The 16947-nt window shown below is 36.7% G+C and overlaps 1 protein-coding gene across 23 annotated transcripts in view; it reads right to left on the minus strand.

Annotated features, from left to right (window-relative positions):
* Positions 1-1900: 1900 nt before the first annotated feature.
* Positions 1901-16947, minus strand: part of rap1gapa (RAP1 GTPase activating protein a) — a 97962-nt gene continuing 82915 nt past the window's right edge. For 14 of the 23 annotated variants that reach the window (XM_051879487.1, XM_051879483.1, XM_051879489.1 and 11 more), the window contains 9 exons: positions 12319-12396; positions 10773-10882; positions 9771-9866; positions 9224-9343; positions 8012-8147; positions 7792-7885; positions 7535-7638; positions 7285-7332; positions 1901-4879 (listed from right to left, as the gene is read on the minus strand). In XM_051879487.1, coding sequence (XP_051735447.1) covers positions 7324-7332; positions 7535-7638; positions 7792-7885; positions 8012-8147; positions 9224-9343; positions 9771-9866; positions 10773-10882; positions 12319-12396 — 747 coding nt within the window. In that variant the 3' untranslated portion in view covers positions 1901-4879; positions 7285-7323. The remainder of the gene's footprint in view (positions 4880-7284; positions 7333-7534; positions 7639-7791; positions 7886-8011; positions 8148-9223; positions 9344-9770; positions 9867-10772; positions 10883-12318; positions 12397-16947) is intronic. The other 9 variants (XM_051879471.1, XM_051879480.1, XM_051879474.1 and 6 more) reach the window with 5 other exon arrangements.

Consider the following 16947-nt stretch of genomic DNA (forward strand, 5'->3'; position numbering starts at 1 on the left):
GTCAGCATGGCGAATGTACTACGTCCAGATTACACTCATACTACACACACTCATACTATATAGAACGTCCTTTTTAGCGTCCGTTAAGTAATTACTCATTCAAAATAAGTAGGCATACTGTAGAGAGTATGCTATTTGGGGCCCAGCCTTCGTTTTATTTGACATCCTTTAGAAACGACCACATTTTGCATCATGTAAATGTTGCCCTCTGCTGGTGTGGAGAATGTATTTGCACGTCGATAGGGTGTTTGCAATCATGTGGTTCTGGTGACGCGCGAAATTCCAGTGGAGGGCAAGCAGAATTCAAATTAGAATGAAAGAGATGGAGAAAAGTCCATACTGTGCTGGTTTAGAAAGGTATAAATATAAAATCACAACATATGTTGGACGTGGTCCTTATGTTATGAAGAGGAGCAACTTTTCTACTGAATTGAAAGGCTTTCCTGCCATCGAGGCGGTAGAAATAGAGAATGTGAAGCTGCCGTCACGCCGTGTTCAGTTCTAGTCTGGTTTGTTTATATCGCGCTGCCTTTCTGTTAGTGATGTTAACAGCAGTATTTCAATTTTCTGTCGTGATTGTGAAAAATGTCACCATTGTAGGTAATTTATGCTAAATCGAGAATATCAACAGGAACTCACATCATCGTTCAGGGAAAAAACTGGACGGTTTAATACAATTTTCGCCTTTTCTACCTGAAAAAACACACTAAGGGAAGCTGGTTGAGGAGGTGACGGGAAGACGCCGTATAGCAAATCTAATAATGTCACTGATTAAACCCACTGCCTATCACTCAATAAAATAATCACATGTGTTTTTGAAAGTTTTGTATTTTGTTTTGGTGTAATAATTAACATTATTTGCGAGTATGACTCACTCGGCTTGTGAATGAGTATAACTTGCATGCAGCCACTTCAGAACTGTTCACGAGCTTCTATAGGATTTGGTTGTCATTTGTTGAAATAAATACAAAAAATACAGTGTCGGTGTCTGTCCGCTGAATGTGACCCTCCGATTCTCCTCCGTGGCCATATGGGAAAGCGAATATTTACAAAGACAACATTAAACTATACAATTACATTTACACCCTTTCAACAAAGAAATAGATCGAAAACATATGAATTTTGAGTTTTTGATAGGAGTCCTATATAGAAATATCACTCCCTGCCCTCCAGCCGCTTTTCGCGCTGCAGCAATGACGTCGTGTGCAAACAACCTGTGGACCCATCTCACATTTCTGGGGTTCTTAGAAGCGGAAGTCAGCATAGTAACTTTTATCCAATACCAATACTTTTATTAAATACCAGTTTGCAATATCAAGCAGCATAACAAGCTGTTTTGTACAGCTAAAAATAACTGGCAAGCGAATGACACCAAGCCAGACAAATTACAAGCCAGACAAATAAAATTACAAATGGCCGCGCCCGCTCTTACCTGAAAAATACGGGAGATGACAATAAATATAACTTGTTGTATTTCCATTTGCTCCAATAGCTTAAAAAAAAAAAAAAAAAAAATGTTGGTGTTGTAGAAACAACACTACAACACCAGTTGTTTTTTTTTTGTCATTTACTGAACACAATAAACACAATATATAGCGTTATAAATGTGTATTAAATTTTTTAAATGAAAATATGAAAAACATTAGCCTACTAGATTTGCGATGTTTATAACTGTGGAAACGCGTCAGCACAGTCTGTGAAAAGGGTGGGTCCATCGACAAAAAACATCCAAGTTTAGTAAAAATTACATACAGTACTTCACACATAATTGGTCACATGCCCAAGTTCCTCATTTACGCTATAAATCCATTCGGTATGCTTTGACAGGAAAAGAGAAGCGATGTCTCAACTCATTCAGCTATGCCAAATTGAAAAGCAAAAATCAGACAAACATGTTCAATGAAATATCACACTCAAGTTTATTTGTTTCAGATTTTCTGGGCAGTATGTACAAAAGAAAAAAAGAGCAGTATTTACAATGATGATGATTGCACAGGAAAAGGTCACAGAAGCAGCAGCTAAAAGGATAGCATAACAATGTCTAAAAATGTATACCCTGTCATCAGCATGGATTTTGTGCTGCATCTTTTTCCCAAGACAAATTTGACTTCTGCACAGGTACAGCAAATTACAGTCATGTACATGGACACTGCAAATAAATGGTGCTAGAATCATGTCTCACCACAAGGGGGCACAGAAGCCCTGCGCAGAGCAAACAAAAGCAGACTAAAAACATATTTCAAACATATTTGAGGATTTTTTGTTTTGATACACAGCTGTTCCCAGTACCTCTAGGGTTATAGTTATGGTGTTAGCAATTCTTTGTAGTTTATGTGATGATGTCTAGCCTTTTTAGTACAGTATTGGCTGTGCCTGAAACCTCAGGCAGCTGCCTAGTCAGTCAAAGACTTCACAAGCATAATGAATCTGCTTTCAGACACGCTTTCAAGGCACCTTAAAGGGATAGTTCACCCTAAAATGAAAATTCTGTCATCATTTACTTAGCCTCAATTTGTTTCAAACCTGTATTAATTTGTTTCTTCTATTGAACACAAAAGATATTTTGAACTATCCCTTTAATGTAATTTAATGATCTATAAGAAATTCAAGTGACACACACACACACACACACACACACACATAGTAGGCAAAACAGGACACATCTTAGACAGAATATTGCACAAATATTGGATATGGATGTGCTTTTTTGCCTTTCTTACTTCAATATATTGCCTGCAAAGCATTTTTCAGGTTTCAGACAAAGCCAATATCTAAGTATGCCATCAGGACGGATCAATTATGGGAAATGTATAAAACAAACATGGATCAGTAATGAGGACTACATAACATCTTAATGTTCTAGGACGAGGGGCGGTATAAAGGCAGTTTAATGGAAGCCGGTAAGGCCAATCATTTATCATAAATAGATTACAAAAAAATTTTGCTAAGCTTTCCCCTTCATATATTTTGACACTTAGAGTAAGGCAACCCCAAACCACTCAGCCATATTTAAGCTCCATTCAATGCTTTTTGCCTTTAACAGAAAGAGCAAACATCACATTGACTGATTTTTGGCATTAATGATTGGTTTATAGATTAGCAACAGCACATTTGTTTAACTCACAAATCTGTTTAGACTGTTTAAAAGAGGACTGTCACCTTGGCACACAGCTCAAACATCAAACCAGCCGTATGTTCAAACGCAAAGCGGTTTGAATTGAGTCAACATAATAAAAGGATCTCCACTAGGGATTTTTATACAGTTCGAAAAAAAAAAAAAAAAAAAAGAGAGAAGAGTCACCATGAGGAACACCGCACTAAAGACGAAACTCAAGACATTGCAGCATTTATCATGAGCTGCTCATGTGGCAAAAACAGATAAACAATCAACATGTCGAACTGGTGAATCATAAACTATGACTTAGTCCTGCTTGGTTAGCTGGTCAGGTAACTGAGCTGAATTAGTATGTTATCTCACTGTTGTTGTAACACTGACATGGCTGAATTTCTTAACTGTTTGAGGGTAAGGTAAGGCATCTGCAGTCTAATCTAACATATTCAGACGGCGTCTGTCACACTTCACCAAAATGTCATGTTTTGAAGCTAATCAAATGTGGATATTTTCTTTAACTCACTCTCACAATTAAAATTCCCAGTTTCTCCATGCACAAGTGATAATGGTAGATGGATAAATTATTTAAGAGCAACAACACTATCCAATTTCTGACATATGAGAAAATCTCACAATGCTATAATGAATCTCTCTTTCTCTCTCTCTCACTCTCTCTATATATATAAAGAGCTAGGGATGCACATGATATAGAATCAGTAGTACCATATGAATTTTTGGCTATCAGTACTGGCTGATATTGGATGTATAACTGTTTATACTTTTTTCTTTATTTGTACATTTAGATTACCTTTGTGATGTAAAATTAAAATTCATCTTTAAAACCTTACATTTAACAAATTTCAAAAAGAATATCCCATTTTATACTGTACATTACAATGCTGTGATACCTTAATTCAATAGTAGCATTTAAAAAGTTTATTTTACAAAAAAGTATAGAATTTTAATATCTGTCATAACATGAAAATAATTAGGAGCATATCAGATATATTTTAATATCGGTGCATCCCTACTCAAAGTACCATGCATTTTGACTGAACTGACATTCACAACGCAGCTTTATGGATTTTTTTTGAGTGGAGTTACTCTTAAATAATGTCAAAAGATGTATTACACAGATATTATGGGCAGCAATAAATATCAGATCAAGGGGTTTTACACCTGAAATCTGAATGAAACAACATCAATATTAGGATATGAGAAATGGCCCTGTCCCAAATAGTGCATTTGATGTGTACTGTACTGGCAGATGTGTGATGGCTGCACGTTTGTCAAGTCCTCGAGACCGTAGCACATCCCATTTGTCATTTTAGGTTTCAGGCCCTGTTGCACAGCCCATCATTTGGGACAGGGCTGAAAAAGCTTTCATCGTGCAAGCAGGTGAAATGTCCTTACGAGACAAACTTCACAGAATTTAATTTTAGCACAGTGTTAGGACTGCAAACAAGCTGCTAGTTTAGCCAGTCATCCGCACAATGACATGTCATTAGACACTGCTACAGAGGAGGTTCTCTTTCATTTACTGATGTACTCACAAAGGGGTTAAGGACAAGCTTAAACCAACTCCATCCTGTTTCTAGTCAAGTCTGCGAGGGTAGTGAGTTTCCTGATGGAGGCATGGTCACATGATCGTGCATCTGGGCCACGTACATGTAGTCACTCCTGCAGCCGACTGGTGTCGTCGTCCTCTTCTTCAACGGCATAAACCCGAGCTCTCCTTGTCTCTCTAAGGTGTTTCTAATGGAAATGCTGTTCAAACAATATGGTATGAGACAATAATCAGACCACTGACACTGTATTAGACTGAACAACCAATTAAATATGCATGAGTGTTGTCATATACACTGCATAAACAACATTAATTACACACATTACAAATTCACTACTGTTCAAAAGTTTGGGGTTTGGATGTTTTTTTTTTTTCGTAAGTTTTTTTTGTTCTGTATAAATCAATATTGAATTTAAAATCTAAATTTGTCGTCTGAAGGTAAAAGTGAACGCTGCCTCTTTAAAATCGTTAGCTGTAGTGCAGTTGCACGTGAGTTCGCAGCTTCGCACCAGTAGGCGTAGTCGCTGTCTGAAGATGTCGGCTGAAGTGAGTGGCTGTTTTTGCCGAATGGAAATATCCCAATTACTTCACTTTTTGACACAGGTAGGCAAGAACATTACGGTAAAATGTAAGCTATGTCCTGGTGAGAAAAAATTGTGCGCGCTCTCTGAGAGACGGTCTTCAGTCAGCCGCCTCTCGCAAAGGTCAGATTTTCGCGGTTTATTACACATAAACGTTCAAATACACACACAGTTATGTCAAAATGCCCGTACTGGCATATATTCGCGTTGGTTATGTGAATGTGAACAGCATGTGTAACAGCATATTGTCTCCGTCCATTAGTGAAAGCCGTCTACTGTCTACTATTGGCTGTCTGTATTATAAATGATAACCAAACAACAAAAGAAAAGTTTTAATAAGGATCAATCTATATTTAATTTATACAGTTATGACTATGCAGAGTTATTTTATATTTGATTATTCAATTTCTGTGGTATTTTTACTTAATACTATTAGACCTACCTAAAAAAATATATAGGCTAGCATTGTTTTTGTTTTGTTTTTTGTATCTAAGTATTTTTACCGTGGTATCGACTTTGGTATCGAGTATTGTGCACTTTTGGTGGTATCAGTACCGAATACTAGATTTTTTGTTTTGTGACATCCTTATTTGTTACTAAAAAAATGTAAGTATTATAGTATGTTTTAATAAAGCTAAAATGTTTTAAAAAGCTATAAAAGGCTAAAGTATTCCATGTTTGACTCATTAAATTATTAAAAGAGTTTCCTTTCTATTGTCTCTCCAGTCAAGGTTTATAGGGATTTTAAGAAGTAATTAGTAATGAGTTGAATTACTTATTGAGTAATTAAATTACTTTCAGAGTAATTAGAAAAGTATTTTAAATACAACATTGATAATGTAATTAGTAATTAATTACTTTTTTGAAGTAACTTACCCAACACTGACAATAATATTGTGAAATATTACAATTTAAATAACAGTTTTCTATTTGAGTATATTTTAGATTAAATCTAATTTATTCCTGTAATGGCAAAGCAGATTAGATTTAAAGCAGTAACTGTAATACATTTTTATTTGATGGACAGAAAGTTAAAAAGAACAGCATTTATTAGAAACAGAAATCTTTTGTAAATGATTATTGTACTGTTTACTATAATTGTACTGTATACTGTTAATTATAAATGCATTTTATGACCATGTTCAGAGTAAAAAAAGACAATTGCTCATGTCTCAGACATGTTAACATTGTGTTTAGTTCAATGTTGTGAATTCTTTATAATTTGGCATAGTTAATAGTTCTTAATAAGGCTAATCTCATTCAGTAATTATTGATTACCTAATAATGAACTATTTCAGTTCTAAATTTACTGATTAGTTCATCTTCTTTCCAAATTAGTTAATAGTAGTAGCTGAAGTATTAATGTAGTACTATTTATTTATCCTGCATTACTTCATGCATAGTTACCTATTAAAGGGATAGTTCACCCAAAAATGAAAATTCTGTCATCATTTACTTACCCTCAATTTGTTCGAAGCCTGTATAAATTTCTTTGTTCTGCTGTACACAAAGGAAGATATTTGGAAGAATGTTTGTAACCAAGCAGATCTCGCCCCCAACTGACTACCATAGTAGGAAAAAAAAATACTATGGTAGTCAATGGGGGGCGAGATCTGCTTGGTTACAAACATTCTTTTTAAATGTCTTCCTTTGTGTACAGCAGAACAAAGAAATTTATACAGGTTTGGAACAACTTGAGGAGGAGTAAATGATGACAGAATTTTCATTTTTGGGTGAACTATCCCTTTAATGACGGACAATTATTCTAAAGTGTTACCAAAAAAAGGTATGTGGTCTATTTGTGTGTGGCCTGAAATTTGTTCTTTCATTCAGCCTTAGAAAAAACATTATTCATATGTAAATGACCCAACATTTGGACCACTATTCCTATTATGCAATAGTTATACACTTACAGAACTTTTAAAGAGTGTCTTAATAATATAATATACTGTAGGCTATACAAAAGACCACATTGTGGTCTTCAGTTGAGGAAAAAAAGTCAGTCAAGATACAGTATATCTAACCTGTTGATGGATGTCCATGAAAGAGTCAAACAGGAGGGGCTAGCAGTTCTGCACAGACAGTAACAGAGTTACAACAGACAGACAGAAATAAAGAACGGCAAAGTGCACACACTTGCTCAGTACTTGACTAAAGATGCTGCCATTCTTTATGTGCAAAGTGCATGCATTATATAAACACTTCAGTAATTTCACACTGAAGCAGATGCAACACTTAAATTCAGCAACTTTAGACTAGGCTAGCAAGACTTACTGATGTGGATTTGTGGTCATGCGGTCGCTCAAGTTTGATACGGACGTCTGTACGGTTCTGCTCCTGGTTCTTTCCACCATCCAGTTGTTGAGTTCTGCCAGAAACTGGGAAAATAATTAAATTTATTACATAGAAAGACACACAAACACGACACTAATACACAAATATACCACTGTTTTGTTTTTATAACTATGTTAAGGGTGTGAATGAAACTCTTTTGTACAGCTTGTTTCTCTCACTAGGAAAGCTCCCCTTACTGGTTGTACTGGTAGTGCTCATGTTGTCCTCTAGCCATGTGCTGTATGTGAATGAGTCTCGTTTATGAGGAGTATCTGCTGACGACAGACTCTCCTGAATGGGACAAATTCAACAAATTGCTCTAGTAGACATACTTACAAAACATACTGTATGAAGTTTGAGTGTTTCTAAAGATGTTTATTACTTGCAATGTATTAACGATTAGTGTGCTGTTCTTACCATGCCGGTGTCATAGTCCTCTGTGGCCTCTGTTTCATTCTCCTCTACCACACTAGCAAAGCTGCTGGCATTAGAGGAGGAGCGGGATAGGTCATGAGCCTCAGGAATGGACGGAGCCCGGCAGTAAATGCTTGAACTGCACACACATGAATACAAACAAAAACATGCTCTTAATGCATTCACCAGTAACATGTGCGAAACTTCAATAGTTGTTGTTGTCAGATCACTTACATCCTCCAAAATGCGCACCCTACCACACACCAAATGTGAGTAAAAGCTGACTTTGGCAAGTAAATAAAACAAAGTTACAGGTACATTAAATGCAGTAGGAACTGTAATAATAACAATAGGGTGTTTCTTCAACTGTGGGCCATTTTGGCCTTGTGGACTCTCTTAAAACAAAATTTTCACACTCTCACTAGTTTAGTTTGTCTACTAACAATGTCCAACAGTGGACAATTTTTAGTATGGAAATGTGTAACATGGTGATGTAGCCAAGTCACAGAAATAATGGCAGGACTACAAACGAGGCGTTTCAGGCAAACATTTTCTGTTGTAACAGACGTAGGCTAGTGAGAGCTGTACGTGTAAACCTCACTCCCCTGAATTCAAGAATCTGATGCTAGAGACTGCTGTCTTTAGCCCCCTTGTTAGAGCACCCAACTCCCATGCCAGCAGACCCGGGTTCAAGTCCCGACTAAAGTGGGCGGTTTGAACAGGAGGGGTTACATTGGTGCCGTGACCCGGATGGGAGTGACGTTTAGGGGAGTGAATGTAACAGACGTAGGCTAGTGAGAGCTGTGCGTGTAAACCTCACTCCCCTGAATTCGAGAGGCACTCTAGCGACTGATCCTAGAGACTGCAGTCTTTAGTCCCTTGTTAGAGCGCCCGACTCCCATGCCAGTGGACCCGGGTTCGAGTCCCATTTAGAGCGGGCAGTTCGAACATGAGGGGTTACAGAGAGATTAACTCCCATGGACTGCTTGCAACTTTGCAGATCGTTTACATGCATAAACAGCTATATTTCACACTAAAGGGAGGTAAAATCAAAAAAGGAATAATTGGTGCCCTTTAATGATCTATTCATATAACAAAAAGTTTAAATCAACCCCAAAAAATAAAAACATAGTTTAAGGCAAACTCATAGTCTGAATCTCACTGATAAATATAAGCAAATCACATCATCACTCAGGTTAATGATTTTCACTTTACCTGTTCTTGGTGATGAGGACCTCAGGAGAGCTCTGATTGGAGGAGTTTTCGGACTTGGGGTCCTGAGAGGCGTGGCCACTGTCGGGAGTCTTCTGTGTGCTGGGGGAGCACTCTCTACTGCTGCAAACACATACACTGACCATTAGAGGGCAGCATAAGCATTATGTTTGCAACTCTACAAGTCAAACATCAAGTGAAGTCCAAGCTCAACTGCAGTCTATTAGGTTAGGTTTGATACAACAATACATGCTGACTCACATCACTACACTGAAACACGTGAGTTCAGAGCAACATCATTCGAAGGGCCTGCAAGTATTAAAGCACATTTAATAAAGGCCAGCTCATGCAAAATCAGTAAAACAGACATTTGATTGGCTGAAAAATTAGCAGACCACCAATCAGTTAGCATGTTGATTTTGCATGTGTGACCAGTTTAATAATGTGCCAAGGCCATAATTCATAGCATTTCAGATGCATTTCTATGGCCAGGTAAGGTAAGCAGCTAGTCTACGGTTAAAGAGGTGGCATTCTATGGTGGCATTTATACTTGGAGGGATCCACGATGAGCCTCCCATTCTTGAGAGTGACGCTGGGTAGAGAGAGACAGAGCACTGTCCTGTCCTCTGACAACAGAGCAGCAATTCTTCACCAAACACATAAACACACATAAAAGGAAGGAGTTCAGTGTAATATTACGCTTTATGTTCTGCCTATATTTTTATTAAATGTAATTTTTTCAATAAAATATGATAAATATATATATTTTTTAAATATTGTTTTACATTTGCATGTACATGTGCATGATCAATAAATATAAGATTGTTGGAACATAACGATTTTGTCAGCACTGACAATTTTATCAATCAGCCCAATCTTAGAGGAGGAATCTCTTAAACTGGCACAAGCCATCAAGCCATCTACCATTCAAAAGTTTGGGGTAGGTAAGATTTTCAAAATATTTTTGAAAGTCTATTATGCTCACCAACGCTTTATTTATTGGATCAAAACTACAATAAAAACAGTAATATTGTAAAATATTTTTACAATTTAAAATAGTTGTTTCCTGTTTTTGATATATTTATTCCTATGATGGCAAAGCTGAATTTTCAGTAGCCATTACTGCAGTCTTCAGTCATGTGATCCTAAAGAAATCATTGTAATATGCTAATTTGATGCTCAGGAAACATTTCTTATTATTATCAATGTTGAAAACAGTTGTGCTGCTTAATATTTCTGTGGAAATTTTTTTTTTTTATAATGCTTTAATGAATATAAATTATAAAAACATTTTTTTTTAACATTACAAATGTCTTTGCTGTCACCTTTGATCAATGTAATGCATCCTTTTTGAATAAAAGTATTAATTTCTTTGAAAACCAAACTTTTAAATGGTAGTGTATGTATGAGTTTAACAGAAGACCTTTCAAGCAGGTGTATGCACAAGGGTCACTAGGGTCGTGAAACCAGTACTGTCTGAATCTGTGACTCTGAAACTGTAACCCTCCACAATTGCAGCTCCAGAAGTTAAAAAGTTTTCTCATCCTCTTACCTTTTCTCCTGGACCTCCTGGATGTTCTCAATGCCGATAGCACTGCTACGCCGAGAGTTGAAGGGTCCTGACTTTTTCCTAGTTGGGCTTTTTCCAGGAATGATCAAAGACTGTGGGTGGGAACAAGAAGTTCAGTGAGCCGAGGATTCATAGTTTACCACCTTCACACTCTGATGGCCACCATGTGGTCTCAAAGGAAACTTTAAAGATAATACATCCTGTATAGGTCAGGTATATGTAATACCACTTGCAATTGTGGTCTATAATTTCTTATATCTGTGGCGTGCTCCAGTCTTTGTGAGAACAAAAGAGACTGTTTGGTAGCTTGACTGGCAGGGTGAATGTAAAGTGTGTGCTTGAGGGTTTGGAGATGAAAGATGGGAGCAGGATCTCCTGAGCTTCACTGGACGGTTGTACTCTCGCTGGGGACACTTTGTTCTCTTCAAGCCTGAGCGCTGGGATTTTAAAGCTACTGCTTTATGACTTCAAATGAAAGGCCTTCAAAAAAGGCTTTTATCTAAAATGGCTTCAAAGGCTTCGGAAAGACTCTCTGTTGCCTTTTTCTTTTGTGTTTCTACACTATTAGCTTGCAAAGAGTGTACAATTATCAGACGAGGGGATAGAAATACACAGAATAGTACATAATACATGACAAGAAGTGACACTGGACATTAAAAACGTAGCAGAGCAATGCATTACACACAGGAAGTGATGCTGAAATGGGAGCTGTGATGAAATCTCTGACTTTCCACCATGAACATAAACACTGAAACAATGCTGCTGAATGTAGATGAATCTATATGTATATGGGTCATTATAAAAACAGTGCTAATGGATATAAAAATGTGCAAAATGACTCTCTGACTGAACAATGTGTATTGTCAAAGTGGCTTACAATAGGATATGGTGAGTTTAGTAAGACTGGATAGTATGACATGAATATCTGCATGGAACAACTGTTAAAATGATGGATGCACAATATATTGGTTCAGTATCAGTTATCGCGCTTCTTTTACTTTGTCTTCATGTAAAGCGCACCTAAAGTTCATCTTTAAAAAATACTAATAATTAGTTAATAATAATTTATTTAACAATGTAAATGTAATACTTATCAAATCTCAAAATATACATTTTTCATAATTTTGTGATGCTTAAACTCACTTGTATTTGATTTTAAAATGATGGATTTTATTTAATTAATTTACTATTTTTATTTATTTTGACAAAATAGCATAAAATTGTAATATCGACATTTATCAGTTATCTGCCATAAAAAAAAATATTATATAGAAAATTATTATCAGCTTATCGGTATCTGCCATAATTTATTATTGCAACAAATTAAAAATGAAATGACTTCACTTAAATTAAGTAATTTAAGTTCTAATGACTTAAATTAAATAATAAAATTAAAACAAAAAATATGTTTTTATTTTGTTTTATATTGTTACTGTATCGGCAGCTGTATGGTGTAAAAGTGATGTTTAGTTCATGCGGTGAGAACGAATGATGCAGATGAGAGAGGAGTGAAGAGTTATACATGAACCTCTTCTATGGTTCCTATTCCTATGGCACTGCCACGCCGTCCATATTTACTGGGACTTTTGCCTGGGACAAGCAATGACTGCACAGAGCCCACAGAGAAAGAGAGAGAGAGAACGAGAGAAATTATGAGTCCATGCAGCAGGTTATGTGTTATACAAACAAAGTAGGCTACAAACATATATTAGAGAGACAGTTATCAAAGCATGAACAGGAAGAAAAAAGCTGTCATGAACACAACAGAGTAGCCACATGAGGGAAAAAGGACCGGAGGAACCTCAGCAGGTACGGGGACCTGTGAAGTACAAGAAAGCAAAAGTAGTAGCACACAGGACACCATTGGAGATAACGGGACAGTTGACATTTTAACACGGTTTAACAGTTAGTCAGGTTAACATTATTGGAACAGGTTAGTCAGACGAGAAAATTCATATATATACTGTTAAATAAACATTGTTAAACAATGTTACTTGTAACTGAACTTTCTTTAATTGGACCTGTTATGCTAAAACTCGCAATAATTAACAAACATTTTTATCCCTCAGGTTGTATCATCAGTGGTTCTCAACTGGTGGGTCATGATCTGAAAATGACTTGTGTAGAAGGGAAAAACAATGCTAAAATAAAATAAACAGATTTTACAAACTGTCAGTTTTGCTATACAGTTTACGTTACGCTCAAAATAATTAATTGTTTTGAGTAGGACAAACTTAAACAAATTAGTTCAGTCAAATTAACTTTTATGAGTATTTAGAACTTTCTTTTATTTTAAGTAAACGGAACTGTTTCAATGTTTTTTTTATGAACTTATTTCTTTTAATCTAGATGAACTTACTGGGCTGGGATTTCTATTTCCCAGCATGCTTTGCCCATGGCACTCGAAAGGGAGAGTAAATGCTAAAATTAAGTGTTATATAATGTTTTTTTGTGCAAGATTAATGTTAAGTGGGAGATTTAGTAGTAATTTAGTATTAATGTTTTGTTATGCTAATTTAGAAGAGTTTCTGTTAATGTGGGTTTTTGGAGAGTTACCATCATGGTGGCAAGCGGTGCATGTGGCTTGGTTTGAGAGCAAGCATCCTAAATGCTTTATGTTGCTGTACTCATTCAGCAAGTGTTATAACATGCTATTATTAACATGTTAACAAATTAGCAAGTTAGCATTTTTTGAATGAGCTTGTTATAGCTAGCTAATTTTACACTAATAAAAATGTTTACATTGGGCTCACATGATAGTTTTAAGTTAAATGTATGAATTAGCGTACTGAAACATTTCAAGTTTAGAACAATTAAAATGTATGAGTAGTGCAAAATAAAAATCTGCCAGTTCTGTTTAAAATTTTGAGGTAACTGATTGCCTCAATTTTGAGTTTTGCCAACTTATTCGGGTTTACAGTGTACTTAAAACTATGAGTTGCATTAAATTAAGATGAACAAAACACTAAATATATTCTGATTTAAATTAATGTTTATTTGTAATTATTCAAAAAAACTAGCTATGCTTACTGATATTTAAGTTTGCAAACTTAAAAAAACAGAGGCAATTAGTTGCCTCAAATTTTTTGAGTTAGTAGAACTTATCTGGGTTTACAGTGTATTAATGGATTAATGTACATCACTTGATGTCTAATATACTTGGTCCTGAAGCAAAACCAGTTAAGAACCACTGTGACAAGAACCTTTGTGGGCCACCCTCATCGATGGCCCTGGTTGTTATGACATAATCACCATAGGGGGATGAATCACTACACGCAATTTCTAATTTTCACCTCAAAGCTTTGGGATTGAAGTCCCAATAGTCAAAATACTGTTTTTGTGCTAACATTGTGGTCTATATTCTCCATTGCGTAACCTGCTGTGAAGGTCAGAAAGTCCATTTGACTGACATGGCATATGATAGTGCTATAAATAACAGAAACATTAACTGTGACAGAGGCATGGCTCAGTAACTCTGAAGTCTGTTCCAGCATGAGTCCCTCTAGGGAAAGTGGGATTTCACTAGGCTCATATGAGTTTTGCTCACGAGGGGCACTGGCATGACTTAGCATGGCTCTCAGTGTGTTATAGTCCCCAGGGCAAGGAGCAGCAGCACCATAAGAGCTGCTGCGCTTGATGGAGCAAGAGCTGGCTGGCCGGAGGAGGCCGTCTCTGCTGTGCGAGCACCATACTTACCGACAGCACACCTGCATATTAAAACATTAGCACAGCATCCATTCAACATACAGTACATACACACACACATATATATAATTCTCTCTGCAGGTCCTTATTGTGGTGCTGGCGCTGATGTGTGGCTGATCCTGTGGGGGATGTGGTAAGGTCAAAACATTCACAACCGTCTTTATACCAACATTGCCGGCAGGCCGCATTATCATACTTCTAGATCAGATAATATTCATTCCTGAGAGACACTGGAAGGAAAATAACAAAATAACGTCTCACATGACCCCTTGTAGACTATCTGACAGTATTTCATTCCCTCATGAGAAACATGCAACACATTCAAGACCACTTTATGTCATGCACCTCTAAGAGAACCTCATTTCCACCGTAACACACACACCTCCTGTGATGACAGAGGGGTTAAATGAGTAACATTCTACTCTGGGGAAAGCTCAAATTCATGTAACATGCTTTTGGGTCAATGACATATTTATACATATTTTTATTTTTAGTTTAAAACTTTTGTGCCAAGTTCTCAGAAATGTATTTATGATGGATTTGAAAAACTTTTGAATTTAATGACTTCCAATGTCCAATCATTATTATTTTCAAAAAGATTTATATATATATATATATATATATATATATATATAATATATTCAAGGTAATACTAATTTTATTTACTTTTATTTCCTACTAGTTAAATTATTACTAAAATTACACCGATCAAACATAACATTATGACCACCTTCCTAATATTGTGTAAGTCCCCCTTTTGCTGCCAAAACAGCCCTGACCCATCCACTAGACCCCTAAAGGTGTGCTGTTGTATCTGACACTAAGATGTTAGCAGTAGATCCTTTAAGTCCTGTAAGTTGTGAGGTGGGGCCTCCATAGATCAGACGTGTTTGTTCAGCACATCCCACAGATGCTCGATTGGATTGAGATCTGGGGAATTTGGAGGCCAAGTCAATACCTCAAACTCGTTGTTGTGCTCCTCAAACCATTTCTGAACCATTTTTGCTTTGTGGCAGGGCGCATTATCCTGCTGAAAGAGGCCACAGCCACCAGGGAATACTGTTTCCATGAAAGGGTGTACATGGTCTACAACAATGCTTAGGTATGAGTCAAAGTAACATCCACATGGATGGCAGGACCCAAGGTTTCCCAGCAGAACATGCCCAAAGCATCACACTGCCTCCGCCGGCTTGCCTTCTTCCTATAGTGCATCCTGGTGCCATGTGTTCCCCAGGTAAGCGACGCACACGCACCCGGCCATCCACGTGATGTAAAAGAAAATGTGATTCATCAGACCAAACCACCTTCTTCTATTGCTCCGTGGTCCAGTTCTGATACTCACGTGCCCACTGTTGGCGCTTTCGGCGGTGGACAGGGGTCAGCATAGGCTCCCTGACTGGTCTGCGGCTATACAGCTCCATACGCAACAAACTGTGATGCACTGTGTATTCTGACACCTTTCTATCAAAACCAGCATTAACTTCTTGAGCAATTTGAGCTACAGTAGCTCGTCTGTTGGATCAGACCACACGGGCCAGCCTTCCTTGGACCACTTTTAATAGATACTGACCACTGCAGACCAGGAACACCCCACAAGAGCTGCAGTTTTGGAGATACTGTGTCCCAGTCGTCTAGCCATCACAATTTGGCCCTTGTCAAACTCGCTCAAATCCTTACGCTTACCCATTTTTCCTGCTTCCAACACATCAACTTTGAGGACAAAATGTTCACTTGCTGCCTAATATATCCCACCCACTAACAGGTGCCATGATGAAGAGATAATCAGTGTTATTCACTTCACCTCTCAGTGGTCATAATGTTATGCCTGATCGGTGTATTTTTCAAAAAAATATTACTAAGCAGTTAAGTGGCTTTGTTAAAATACATTTTTGTATTACTGTTTACAATTTATATAATGATCAAATATATAAATGGCAAAATTTCTTTTAAGGGGCCATGAATTGAGAAATAAAATTTTCCTTGATACTTGACATAATAGGTCATTGTACTATAAAATTCCACACGTGTAGTGGGGATGTTGAAAATGATTTCAATATGCAAAACTGTTACCCAATCATAGCAGTGGGCATTTACTTCCAAGTCGTCAATGTGGCACGCCCATTGAAATGCAGTGTTTTGGTCAAAAACAGGATAGAAAATAGTTATTCTAAATTAGGATGTTTTTTGATGTAAAAATCCTCAAAGAACATTATACAATTTTTTAAAAATGCAGTTAATGAGTTTTCTTCAAAGAATTTTATTAAGGCTTTTTCTTCATTATGAAGATATTATCAGGACAATTGTATCACCCTAACATTTTTGACTAAAGATATCTCAAAATATATTTTAATACAGAGATTAAATACATGATCATCATAAAAAAGTATATTGAAGTCACTGAAGGTATGAATGGCTTTTAAAATGTACTTTTAAATAAATTAATGTCATTGAC

This window comes from Ctenopharyngodon idella, chromosome 22 (genome assembly GCF_019924925.1).
Source record: "Ctenopharyngodon idella isolate HZGC_01 chromosome 22, HZGC01, whole genome shotgun sequence".
Taxonomy (NCBI): Eukaryota; Metazoa; Chordata; class Actinopteri; order Cypriniformes; family Xenocyprididae; genus Ctenopharyngodon; species Ctenopharyngodon idella.